Raw genomic sequence first — 13526 nt, forward strand, 5'->3', positions numbered from 1 at the left:
TTGCATGTTCTCCCCGTGTCTGCGTGGGTTTCCTCCCACAGTCCAAAGACATGCATGTTAGGCTGATTGGAGAGTCTAAATTGCCCGTAGGTATGAGTGTGTGAGTCAATGGTGTGTGTGCCCTGTCATGAACTGGCGACCTGTCCAGGGTGTATTCCTGCCTTTCGCCCAATGTATGCTGGGATAGGCTTCAGCCCCCCTGCGACCCTGTTCAGGATAAGGGGGTTCAGATAATGGATGGATGGATGGATGGATAGATCTATTCTACACAGTTTGATTATTATTTTAAATGGTAAAGCCATAATTGATTTCTTCTATAGTACATGCCTTCAGAAAGTATCCAGACCCCTTTAATTTTTCCACACTTCGTTGTGTTGTATATTTAATTTTAAATGGATAAAACTCAATAACCCATAATGACAAAGTGAAAACATACAAAATAACCTCATGTTCAGTGCATTCCATAAAAACTGGAGGTCTCGATTTTTATGTGGCATTGTGTTAATCATAAAACATTATAACCAGAATGTAATAACACAGATCACTTCATTGTCTATTCAAATAATGTGGTTAGTTCAGACCTTCTCCTTGGGTCTTTTAAACACTGGTGTGGACACACCCCATTGCCACACCAGTCTGTGTTTGTTGACTTTATCATTCATTGCTTCATTGCTTCACAAACATTGTGGGTCACCTGAGGTGAGTTCATTCATGGCAGTTGAGTTCTCAGATTTCGTGAAGGGGTGAAAGAGTGAAGGGGTTTGAGTACTTTTTGAAGCCACTGTATAATGAGATAATGGTACTCATACGAAATATGTAGGCTCTATGTGCATATTAGTATGCTATGGATACTCATGGCTGTTTTAAAGGATAATTGTTGTTATGTATGTTCTAAAGCAATTACAGTTTTATTTTTATATTTGAGGACTATTTCAGCTCAATTATCTCATACTTTGTTATTAAATGTGTTGTTTTTCTACCCCTGAGTTATACATTTATTGGTTCTCTAAGTCCGTTTGAATAACAGATAGATAAATAAATAAATAAATAAATAATACATACAAAATATATTATGATTATGATGATGATGATGATTATGATTATGATAATATTATTATTATTATTATTATTATTCACAGCAGTGTATTTGATCCAAAAAAAATGGAAAGAATATGCTGTCTCTATGGTCATACCTGAAGCAGGGCTTGTGATATAGCAAACTGGATCTAACTATCTTTTCCCAGGATGTTGATTACATTTTTTGAGCAGGGTGTACATTTTCATCTCCTTGATAAACACCCAGTGTGAGGGACACTTACTCAAAAGGGTAATGCACCATTTTCAGCCCAATGGCAATTCTATTATAAATTAATATCTCTGTCATCTGCTTTCGTGTTTATAACAGTTCAGAGTAGTGAATGCAGTTGCACAAAGTCAGAATATTGAAGGCTGCCTTCAGATTCACGGATACTGGGAAAGGATGACGTATGCTTGACAGTGTTCCATGGTTCATTCCAAATGCGTTTAATTATACAAGTACATTTACACAGAACTTCACGCTTCTCTTCCATCAACCTCAATGCAGCTCATTTACAGCAGTTCTTAAATGACTTGGAGCTGTTGTTTGGAAAAGAGAATCAAAATGTTTTGACTGATTATCTTAATTTCTCCTTTGATGACCATGTTCACTGTTGTAATCATACAAAGACCTTATACCAGGGTCATACTGCGTTAAAGATACAGTGTGCTAAAGAGTGAGACTGACACTAAACGTACAGTAGGCTGACCTCACAAGAACTCGGAGAGCAGTTGTTGGGAGTCATAATAGAGTTGTCTTCCTTAGCTCTTTCCTCTTGTTGAGCTAATGCATAAATACATCAACACTTTTTTTATTATTACTCTTCCAGTACATGCTGACAGGATATATTCATGACCTGCTGTATCAATGGACTGTATTTTAGTCCCTTTTTCAGATATAATGTGGAGGTACGCAAAACTGACTGTCCTCACGCCCAGCTATTCTCTGACAGAAAAGGTTATGTGGAAGGGCGTGAACGTGATGTGGGTTTGAAAGCATTCACACTTAATTCAAAGTTGCTGTTTCCCGTGGTTAATGGTTCGCAATGCCAATTCCTCAGGAGAATAGTGTTGGAGGAGGAGAGAAAAGGAGGACTCAGAGGCAGCTGACAGACAGTAGTGGAGGAATCTGGGAGCTTATAGAGTGCGTGGTGAGAAAACTGATTTGTGTTTCGGACTCAGCCTTGCAGGATTTGGATCCTGTCTCTCAGTTGTCTGAAGATGCCTGTCCCATAGCGTGACACCAGCTGACATGCAGCATGGAGAAGGGCCTTGGGTCTGAGCCTGAGAATTAGGTGGCCAATCATGCTGGATTCCTTTGTGAGAAACTCTTGGTATTGATACTCATCACAGCTCTTTCCAGTTCTTAATTCCACATCCAGTATGTTGCATTACTGGTGTTAAAAGTCATTTAACTGGTATTAAAAGTTGAATTGGTTCCTCAAGCCATGATTTAAAACTGCAACACTGGGTCATTGACCATGATGATATGCGGTCTCAAAGCCAAAATGACAAAAGAGTGAATGCGGATGGAAAGGCGCAGTACAAACACATTCACAGTGGATCTGGAACTTTGGATGCTTTTCTTTTTTTATTTTCTCATTTTGGTTGGAAGCTGAATATTAAAGTCTTGTCACTGTGCTTACACATTCCTGCAGAAGGATCGCGCTTCATTTTCACCCAAGTGATAATGAGAAGTCTTGCAGAATTTGGAGATAATATCTTCAGCTCTACAGCATTGGTTTCATACAGTAGGTTGATAAGGTTTTTGAGTCAGGCATGACAGTTGAAATGGATATTCAGAATAGGTTCAATGAGGCTCCTGTTGACAGAGGCATGTTTACATAATAATATGAACATTACTGTGCACAAGCAGTGAGGCCTAAACTAAAGGATATGTGCATCAAGTGATACTTTAGACATGTGAATGTTCTGGCCATTGCACATGCATTCTGTAACCTTTAGGGGAGTTTGGATTTGGGCTAACCTGTCATCTGATTTTGACAAGATTGCAGGACCAAAATGAAACAATTTCTGTTTTTTTGGCTTGGTACTCCAGCCCGTTGGATGTGAAATTAAACAATGAATATGGAGTCAAAGTGCAGACTGTCACCTTTAAATTGAGGGTACTTACATCCATTTTGGGTTTTATACACACTCCACACTCCATTCCAGTGGACCAAATGTAATTGGCATGTTGGCTTCTCAGCTGTTTCTGATTAGTCTGAATAAGTGCTGTTACAGTATAAGAATGCTTTCAGTATCTAGTCTTGATTCTAGGCTTTTGGTGTTTGTTATTGGTGCCTGTCAACATGAGTACCAGAGTTGTGCCATTGACAGTCAAAGAAGTCATTATGAGGCTGAGAAATGAGAAAAAACTGTCAGCAACAGACTTACCCTCATCAACTGTTTGGAAAATCATTAAGATTTCTTAGTGCAGGTATAAGCTTAACCTGGTTTGGATGCATTTAGCTTCAAATTAAACGTGACAGATTGCACCTTAACCTCATATTCATTATTCATTTTCAAATACAATTTGAAAAAATTGTACCACTGACTAAACACTTATGGACTGCACTGTATATATATTGGTGTGTACTCTCAGTGATCACTTTATTAGGTAGACCTGTTCACCAGCTTGTTAATGCAAATATTTAATCAGCCAATCATGCCACAGCAACTAAATGAATAAATGGAAGAGCATCTCTGAACACACAATGTGTTCAACCTCTAATTGGATGGGTTACAGCAGCAGACCTAATAAGTCCAAAAAATAAGTCTAATAAATACCTAATAAAGTTCTCAATGAGTGTGTTTTGTTCACTTCTATTATTTGCTGACTCTTTCTTGATAATGTCCATAATACTAATAACACTTTTCCATAGATTATTTGATTATTCTTTCAATCTAGCATACTTTTGAAGATTTTTTTGGAATGTTTTTTCAAAATTCTCAGTCAGTGTTCTAGAACTCAATTACAAGTAGTGTTTGTTGCATCAGCTTTAGAACGGTCAGATAAGAAGGATTTAATCACATAGTTGTGATCTCACACCTTGTGAGGGATACTGATCAAGGGGCTGTGCATTATGCAGTTTGAATGCCCAACACGGAGGAACTCAATTTCCCAAGGTGAAGCCAAGAACTGTGATTAAGCTTTTGACGGTGCTACTTCATAGCTGGGCAGTTATGGAAAAATAACACACCCCTCCCAGCCAAACAAAATTGAGTATTCAAACCATGCCATTTTATAAAAAGGGTTAACTATACTAGGATTCCATGCCTGTAAACGTTATGAAAAACAGAAGCAGGGCCTGCTTGTGCTTGTCACTCTGTTTCCTGGTTGCCTGTGCGATGGGGGGGGAATGTGTCCTTCTTTGTTAGGGCTTTTGTACATGTCGCGGAACCCCCGAGGTGAGATTGTGCTGCACTCTATCGGAGCATCACCCCACTATGCTGTATCTGTGCTGCTGTGGGGCACAAGGGCCACATGGCAGCTGTCAGGGTGTTCCTCTGCTGACCAGAATGCCTGGTTGGGTGTTACTTTTTTGCTTTTCAGCGCAAACACATAAAGAGGCTGTCCTTACATCCATACTGTAACTGTGCAGAAATGCTGTGAGCTATATCACATCTTTAATTTGGGGTCAAGTGCAGTTGGTAGATTTTAAGTATTTTCACATTTACAATTACTTTGTGAGTAGAAATGAAATATATTTTATGTTCAAGAAAATATCGAGAGATCTTTGCACACAGCTTTACCAAAAACTTGTAAAAAGTGCAAATTATGGGCCTTACAGTATTATCAGCAATTGTAGGGAATAAACCATAATCATGACAAATTTTCCCAGTTAAGCTCTTTGCACTTCAATAGGTAGAGCTGATGTTATGATGAATTTGCTCAACAGAGTCCATTATCTAGGGCAGGTTTGAATGCATGCTTGACATTCTACATGTTGTTCTCCAGACGGAATTAAGATGTAATGGATTGCTCAAGGGGAGATCATAACTGTTGCACAAACGATTGGATCCCATTGTAGTCTGGTCTGAAGTTCTGTGCCACCCCCCCAAGTTGACATATGTATATATACACTCAGTGACCACTGTGTACACCAGCTTGTTAATGCAATTTAGTCAGCATATCATGTGGTGGAAACTAAATGTATAAATGCATGCAGACATGGTCAAGAGGTTCAGCTATTTTTCAGACCAAATGTCAGAATAGGGAAGAAATGTGACTTTGATTGTTGGTGCCGGACAGGGTGGTTTGAGTATATCAGAAATAGCTGATTGTCTGGGATCAGTCTCTAGTTTGCAGAGAATGGTGCAAAAAACAAAAAAACATCCAGTGATCATCAGTTCGGCAGGCAAAAAACTGTTGTTAATGAGAAAGGTTAGAGGAGAAGGGCCAGACTGGTCGAAGCTGACAAGAAGGTGACAGTAATGCAAATAACCCCACATTACAACAGTGGTATGCAGAAGAGCATATCTGAACACACATTCTGTCAAACCTTAAGTGGATTGGCTACAGCTTTACAGGATAAAGTCAACAAATACACACTGGTATGTGTCCACACCAGTAGAGGCAAAGAGACTGTCTGGACTAACCACATTATTTCTTATCAATGCAGTGGCATTTTCCGATGTTATTATGCTAAAGTTTTTTTATTAACATCATGCAACATAAAAATTGGGATCATATCCTTATCTCCAGTTCTTGGTAGCCCTCACCTTTTAAGTGAAGTGACGGCACTTCTGTGGTAGGTAACCATATTCCAAGACAGCCATAATATATTATAACCCTCTATGAGTAATCAGTTATGGAATGCATTGAGCATGTGGTTCTTTTGCATAATTATGTCTGATAACTGAACTCTTAAAGCAGTGAGAGGATTTGAATGGACTGCAAACAGGAGGCTAAAATTCTCTGGACAGCCTGCTTCTCTATAGCCTGCCTTTCTCATGCTATGAAGGGAAAGAGAATGCCCCCCATCAAATTTAGGTCAGAGGTGTGACAACTGATGTTTTGTGAAAAACCAAATTACCAGTGGCACCTGGTTTACTTATGGGCCTGCCCCCTGTCACAGTCCAGCGTTAATGTGCTTTCTGAAGTGCATGCATCCTGTTCAGTCCATAACGTACCTTCCCCTAAGATGGGGGAGTATAATTCTGTACTCCTGTAGAAAAGTACCCACACATTCAGCTGTCTCCATGGGAATAGTATGTGTCACTGGCAGAGAAGTACTGGCAACATTGGTGAAACATCTGGACTGCAGTGTCCTATACAGAGTTTTGCATATGCAATGAGAGACTGGCATGTATAGCGCAGTGCATTCAGGCAGGCAAAGACTGTAAATGTTATAAAGGGCACTTTCGCATGCTGGGGTGTTTCTAAATGCTGGGACCCAAAAATCAGGCACCTGTCCCTGTGTTATTGCAGGCTTTGATGAACCAAAATATACAGCATATGCTGTACCAAACTGCCAGTAAAGAGCGATTCATACCTCTTTCACTTCCGCACCCCTCCCGGCATGGTCAGATCCTCTCCTTCAGAGATGGCATACCAAATCATCAGCTTCAGAATGCCCAAGGATTTATCCTAGAAAGAAATTAAAGGTTGCTGCTTTCTCCTTAAGCATACATTAGAGTCATTCTTACAGTATTTTGTGCTAATAATAATAATTCCCTCTCCCTTGTTAACCAGTTAAGGTATCTGGATCATGTGCATGTGAACATTAAAGAAGTAAATATTTTTCTTCTGTTTAGTTTCTTTACCGTCTGGATGATTAGGATCCTGTAGTTCACCTCCCTGACTACTGTGTTTTTACCCCAGATATTAGTGCATTCAGCACATTTCTGGCAGCAGCTTTCTTGTGTGAGCGTGCTTCAAGATGGAGAGCTTCATTGAAAAGCATCCTCATGGGATGTCTGTACCTCCTTCACCTCCTGTCTCCAGGTTGCATTTTTTTCTCAATAAGATGATTCTTCACATTGTCATCCCATGAAAGTGGGCGGGGCTTTTGACCTCGCTCTTCTCCATTGTGGAGATTGTGAGTTGAGGTGTATGTGAGTGCTCTCAAGGCAATGATATAATGACACAGTTCTTATTCTATCTATGGATTGAGGACAGATCACTATAATTATTCTTCATCTCCCAGGACCAAAACCCAATCCTCTTTCTCTCTCTGGGGCATGTAGTGGAAGACATAACAGACATGCATGCAGTGCCACAGCAGATAACACATGGATTGTTTACCAGAAAGTCACAACTACTTTTTGACATGCTAACACAAGGAAGCAACACCTTAACACAGTGAGATTTGCTTGAGAAAAAAAAAAAACATTCCCTTGGTGAACACACTGTATATTATTTTGTGTTACTACCTGGCCAAGACATTCAGTTCATGGCCATGGATATAGACATACCCACAAGCTGACATTGTTAATGAGACTTTTGCAGCCTTGTATTATTTTACTGTATTGAATATGAAGCAGTACAGTATTTCGGCATCACCAAAGCAGGCCCAGCAGTAGAGCCCAATGGAATGTTTGAGTGACAGAAAGACAGAGAGCAGGAAGTAGACGGCACATTCCTTTTTATCTCCCAGTACTAACAAGAAAAGCCAATTTAGTGTGCTGAGCACTGTATATGCCATCCTTAAGACCTATGTGTGTCTGTGTGTGTGTGTGAGAGAGAGAGAGAGGGAGAGAGAGGGAGGGAGAGAGAGAGAAAGGGGGGGTAGGGTAGGAGTGTGGGGGGCTGAGAGACAGATGGATAGACAGGGAGGGAAAGAGAGGGGGAGGGGAACGATGAGATGGAGAGAGACAAGGAGAGGCTAACAGCGAGTTTGTGGGAAAGTTAATTCTCAATTTATTATACTGTGATATACTGGGCTTTTAGGCTGTGAAATATTACACGGCTTTACTCACTAATTCATACATATATTGTTGGCCCTGTTTCCCATGTTTCTTGGCATGTATCTTTTTCACAATATCGTGCTGTGATAATGTTTCATGTATCCTACTGGTATACCTGCCTGTCATGCATCTGTATCTGCATGACCATCTACTTGGAAATATAGAGAGAGGGAACAGAATGGAGGGGAGAGAGGGAGGAACTAGTCAGTATTTCATGGGTGGCTGGGTTGCTATGGGAACAAGATGTGGGTTCCTTTTTTCCAAAAAAGTGTCCTCCTTTCCTGTATTCCTCTCTTTTCCACCATTTCTTTCTCTCTGTGGTCCAGTCCCCTCATCCTCCCGGGCATGCTCATCTCTTCACCTCTCCTTCTCTCCTTCTGTTCTTCCCTCCTCTGCCCCTATATTCCCCTCCTGCGTCTCACCTTCTGCCACCTCTGTTTCACTCCGGCTTTCCAGTCTTTCTGTCACTCTCCCCCTCTGTTCCCCGCTCCTTTCACCGCCCCTCTCTGTCCATATCTCTCCTCCATCTCATCACCTCTTCTCTTTCCCCCCTCAGTTTCTCTCTGATCATCTGTCTCTTTAACACTCACTTATATTCTATTCTTTTCTCGGTTGTCATGGCAATAAGCTGGGGGCGTGAGAGAGAGCGAGAGCGAGTGAGAGTGGGTGTTTCGGAAGTGACATCTCTTGGGCAGTAACCTTGTTTCCTGTATTTTGAGTTGGGGGCGGAATCTCAAAAGTGCAGCAAGAGTGACGCCATGTGGACAAATGTTCACATCCTGAATCCAGATGAGAAGCCGTACCACTGCTCCAGCGGCATCGGTTACTTTGCCGGAGAGCTGTGCGGCTCTCCCCGCCGAGTAGGCCTCATGCCTCCACAGCACTTTATCCTCGCGCTGTGCCAAGGCCAGAGCACAATATCACAAATGTGTCCAGCGTCTGTACCATCACACTTCCTCCATTTCTTGAACTGAGAATATTCCGGCACATTCTGGCATGTATGATCTTGATCTTTTTTTCATATATTAAAAGCAAGATGCCATCCTGCTAGATGCCATGTCTTTTTTGTCCCTCTAGTTTGTTTTTGGCTGCATATATTTCTTAGGTTGTAGCAATCTGTCTTTCAGCAGCAATAACCATATCTGTCAGTGCATTGTATTTCCTAAAGGGAATTGCAGTAATGTATCATATCTGGACGGTATGCTCAGCCTCTAAAGTAGCTGTGGCCATTCTTGTTTGTGCATTGCCTGCCTGGGGCTTTGCAAGATTTACGTGATTATTTTTAGCCCAGTTGGGAGTTCAGCGATGTGAATAATCAACATTACCCTGTCGGGCTCTCTAATGACAATGATAAGTTAAGCTGACCCTGTGCAAATGTGAGATTTTGGAATCCTAACTCCTCACATACTGTACAGAAGGCTTAAATGAGAGAGATGGCTATTCCAGGAAACTTCACAGGAAGCAGATTTGTAGGTGTGTTGAGTGCAACATCTACAGCATTCACCAGTTCCCACTAACGCCCCCTCACCCTCATCTTGTATCTTCTCCACATTTACCACGGCAAATTGATTGTGTTTTGTGGTGTTGGGAATTTCAGTGTGGCATTGTGGTCAGTGTCACCACAATGTTTCAGGAGGTTTCAGGATGAATTATTTGTTGGCAAGCTGTCTTTTCAGCACAAATCGATTGCTTAAATATAAATCGCTTAAAAGTAAATATCCAATTGTGACAATATCATATCCATAATGTATTGCTACAGCTTTGGTTGACTGTTTGCATTTTGAAGGGCTGTTGCTAGGATATAAGATATTTCCTCATTCTGACAGATCATTTTAGCCCCTTTTGGATTTACATGGGATTTCAGTATGACTAATTTTTTTTTGGGGGTTTTTTTTGGTGTGGATCGAATTCATTGAAGAAAATCAGATAATAATTTTGTATAATTTTAAATATGAATAAGTTGGTCCCCCTCTTTTCAGTTCCTTTAAAGAGCCCTTCATTTACGTGGGATCTCATCTTAGGGTCAGATGCCAATGTGCTTCATTTGTCATTTGAATGTATACTGCTATTCTGAGAAAAGGAAAGAAAAATAAACTACTATTGGTGTCTGAAAGTAAAATCATTTTCATGCTGGCACTAACAAAATACATACAAAAGTATTGTAGTTATAGTATTGTACGCTTGCTATTGCAATGACAAAATGGTTACAAATACTGTTTTTGTTCAGAAATGAGGTCCAAACCTTTTTTGTTTAGTTGTTCATCTATTTTTCAAGAGCATCTTTATTCAGTTAAGGGGGGTTTGACACAAAGGCTCAATGATCAATTAATGAAAAAGAGGAAATCGCCCTCCTGGCATTAAGACTGTGGATGAGTTAAGTCAGGCAGGTTGTCCTTAGTGCAGGGGCACTGTGAGGGCAGAGCCAATATGTCAGGCAGACAGGATGAAACACAGTCATCTGTTGATGTTTTTCTAACCGAGCCAGAACTGAGCTGTTGTGGGGCCAAGCCATGCAAAATTCACAGGTTTTGTTACTCTTCTTTTTGGAGATTTTCCATTACATACAGTACCCATCATTGCTATTTATTCTCTCGACCGTGTCTGTGCTTAAGTCATGCAACCTGTACATGTTAGGAGTTTGTATTCTGGTATTCATCTCTGCTAAATGCATACCTTGCTTGGACAGTACTGAGGTAAATTAGGGGGGTTAGCACTCTGGACTAGTGATATTTTCAGTTGCTGGAAAGTGTAAAAATTCACATGCGAGATGGGATAGAGCTAATATGTCCTAAGAAGCTAATTTGCGCACTTTTATGCGGTCTGGAGGAAAATAATGTCTCAGGAGCAACCTGCCACTTCAGCTCTTTAGATCTCGTCCTGGTTTTTCCATAACACTAAGCTTGGCACAGATTGAGTCCAAAGCTCCGCTCATCCAGCAGCAGTGCTCGCACTTTCCAAACTGACTTTCTGATGGCATGTCCTTCTGGTGAAGAAGCTGAGTCCCTCTGACAAGAGGCCATCTGCTGCTGTGGTTCTGTGAATAGCACGCGGGTCATGGGTGGGTTTGCTCCCGATCTGGAGGCAGGCTGGGCAGGGACTGAAAGGCCATGTTTGGGCCAACTTTGATTTCTATGTACAATCATGTATCAATCATTTTCTCCTGCCACTCACCATGCTTATTTTGACCTTTTTGATGCTGACACCGGGATTAATATCCAATATGCAGTGTTCCCAATATCACAGAAGCTCCCTTTTCAGCCCAGGTTTGCTTTTGAAAAGTGGAAGCTGTTTGGATAAAATCTTTTGTGACCTACAATGGTACAAAATCCATCCATCCATCCATCCATTATCTTAACCCGCTTATCCTGAACAGGGTCGCAGGGGGGCTGGAGCCTATCCCAGCATGCATTACGTGAAAGGCAGGAATACACCCTGGACAGGTCACCAGTCCATTGCAGGATGCACACAACATTCACTCACACACTTATACCCACAAGCAATTTAGACTCTCCAATCAGCCTAACCTGCATGTCTTTCGACTGTGGGAGGAAACCGGAGTACCCGGTTTCAAAATGGTACAAAATGACAATTTATTAGACAACAAAACAATATTTTGTAGAAATAAACTTACTCATGGCCCACATTCACATTTACATTTACAATGAACTCCAGAGTCCCCTGCTCCAGACCTACTCTCCATGGGGCTGTAGTGCTGTAGTGCTGTAAGATTATTTCCAAGGTGCTCTGCATTTTTGGCATACAGAATTTCTTCAGTCAGCAACACAGTGAATGATTTAGGTGCCTTTGATCGGTACATATTTGCTATTGGATATATGCCTGCTCTTCAGTACTAATCGTCTCTGTGGTGAAATTAATCATAAACTTCTCTCTTTCTCTCTGTCTGTTTCTCTCTTTCTTTCTCTCTGTTTCTCCTTCTCTCACTGTCTCTCATGCACAATCTGTTATATTTTATAAAATCTATTCCTAATAGAATTTTTTTTTTTTTTTGACGAAGACCTACTTTTACTGACAGTCTCCAATATTCATGATTCAATGATTCAAACTGCCAATTATATGCTGCCAATCAAATGTAAAATTCATCCCGTTTAAGTCTTGCTAAAGAAATGCTTTGGTGTTTAGATGGGTTTCATAAATTATACAAGGGATGCTGTATGTTCATTTAATTTAGCTCATTTCTATAGGACAGTGTACGGCTGTGATGTGTTGCTAATGGAAGCTCACTCTCCCCCTTCCTCTCATCCCCAGATGCGAGATGTGCCGCCCCCCCCTCTTATCGCCCCCATGGCCCGCCCCTTGGTCCATCCTACGACCGTCCTGGCTGGAACCCACGTCTTTGTGTGATATCCGGAAATCAACTCTATATGTTAGACCAGGAGGAGGTAATATGAAATACCCTTATTCTACAGTGAATCTGTGGCTCGACTAGCGTTTTTAAAGACTCACTTTTATGTGTCAGAGCAGAATATGTCTCTGAGCACACATGCTGGCATTGCTATTGCCAACATACAGTACAGTATTTTGGAAATCAATATTTAATGATTCACCAGCAGGGGGCACTGTTTCTCTGCTGTCCTCTAGCAACCTCTGCACTCCACTGAAAACAGTAGCATTAAAGCAAGAACTACACCGTAGAAAATAATGTTTTTTTATTATTTCCAATAAGTAGTAAATGTCGATCTTTCAAATTCAAACATCCACATCGAGTATGATAATAATGGTTCGTTATATAACAGCAATATCACGACTCGCACTATGACAGTGCCGACCAGTTATTATGATGCCAGTGACTTCACAGAACACTGGTCCTGATGACACTACGCATTGAAGTGGATTAATAAGTTCACTCACATTTAAGTGTTCATTTCACATCTCATTCAGTTGACCCAGTACTTTGAATAGATTTGAATCAGTCATAACTGGATGACACTCATTCCCTCTCTGCAGACAAGTATGAACTATTTATGTGTCATTCATGTTACTGTATGTAGTGAGCTTTTTTTCCTTTCAGGCATGTGAGAGCTCTGTCTCCAGCAAACCTGGCTTCTGCTTGTGTTTGAAGGAAACCGTATTCCCAGATGTCTTTGTACCTGAGAGAATCACGTGCATGAGATGCATTGCTTTTTGAGGCACACATACAGATCCCAGTTCCATGACTGCCTGCAAGTAATGGCAGCAGGTCATCAATGTGCCATTGCTGAGGCACATAGAGTCGACTGCCGAACACATTTAATTTCTAATTTGCAAACACCAAATTTAATCTAGCACGTGCTCTAAAGGCTTGTTAACCCTTTAACGTGTTTGACAACATGCAACACCTGCTTCTTAGCTTCTATCTGCTCTGGCTCCTGGGTAGGGGAAGAAATTATAGGCGTTGGAGGGTGAAAAAATTATATTTATTTGTTTGAATTTGTTTATGGCAAACTCCACACACAATCACAATGTCTTCAGTCCAATTGGATATGTGTAGACTGAGCCCTGGAAGAGTGAGTCAGTACTCTGATGGCTGACTTGTGATG

At 41.0% G+C, this 13526-nt stretch overlaps 1 protein-coding gene across 1 annotated transcript in view; it reads left to right on the forward strand.

Moving 5' to 3' along the window:
- The window catches only part of syngap1b (synaptic Ras GTPase activating protein 1b), a 122206-nt gene that overhangs the window by 11173 nt on the left and 97507 nt on the right, over positions 1-13526 (forward strand). The window contains exon 2 of the mRNA XM_061253979.1: positions 12256-12389. Within this exon, the coding sequence (XP_061109963.1) occupies positions 12256-12389 (134 nt within the window). The remainder of the gene's footprint in view (positions 1-12255; positions 12390-13526) is intronic.

The sequence above is a fragment of the Conger conger genome, chromosome 1 (genome assembly GCF_963514075.1).
Source record: "Conger conger chromosome 1, fConCon1.1, whole genome shotgun sequence".
Classification (NCBI taxonomy): Eukaryota; Metazoa; Chordata; class Actinopteri; order Anguilliformes; family Congridae; genus Conger; species Conger conger.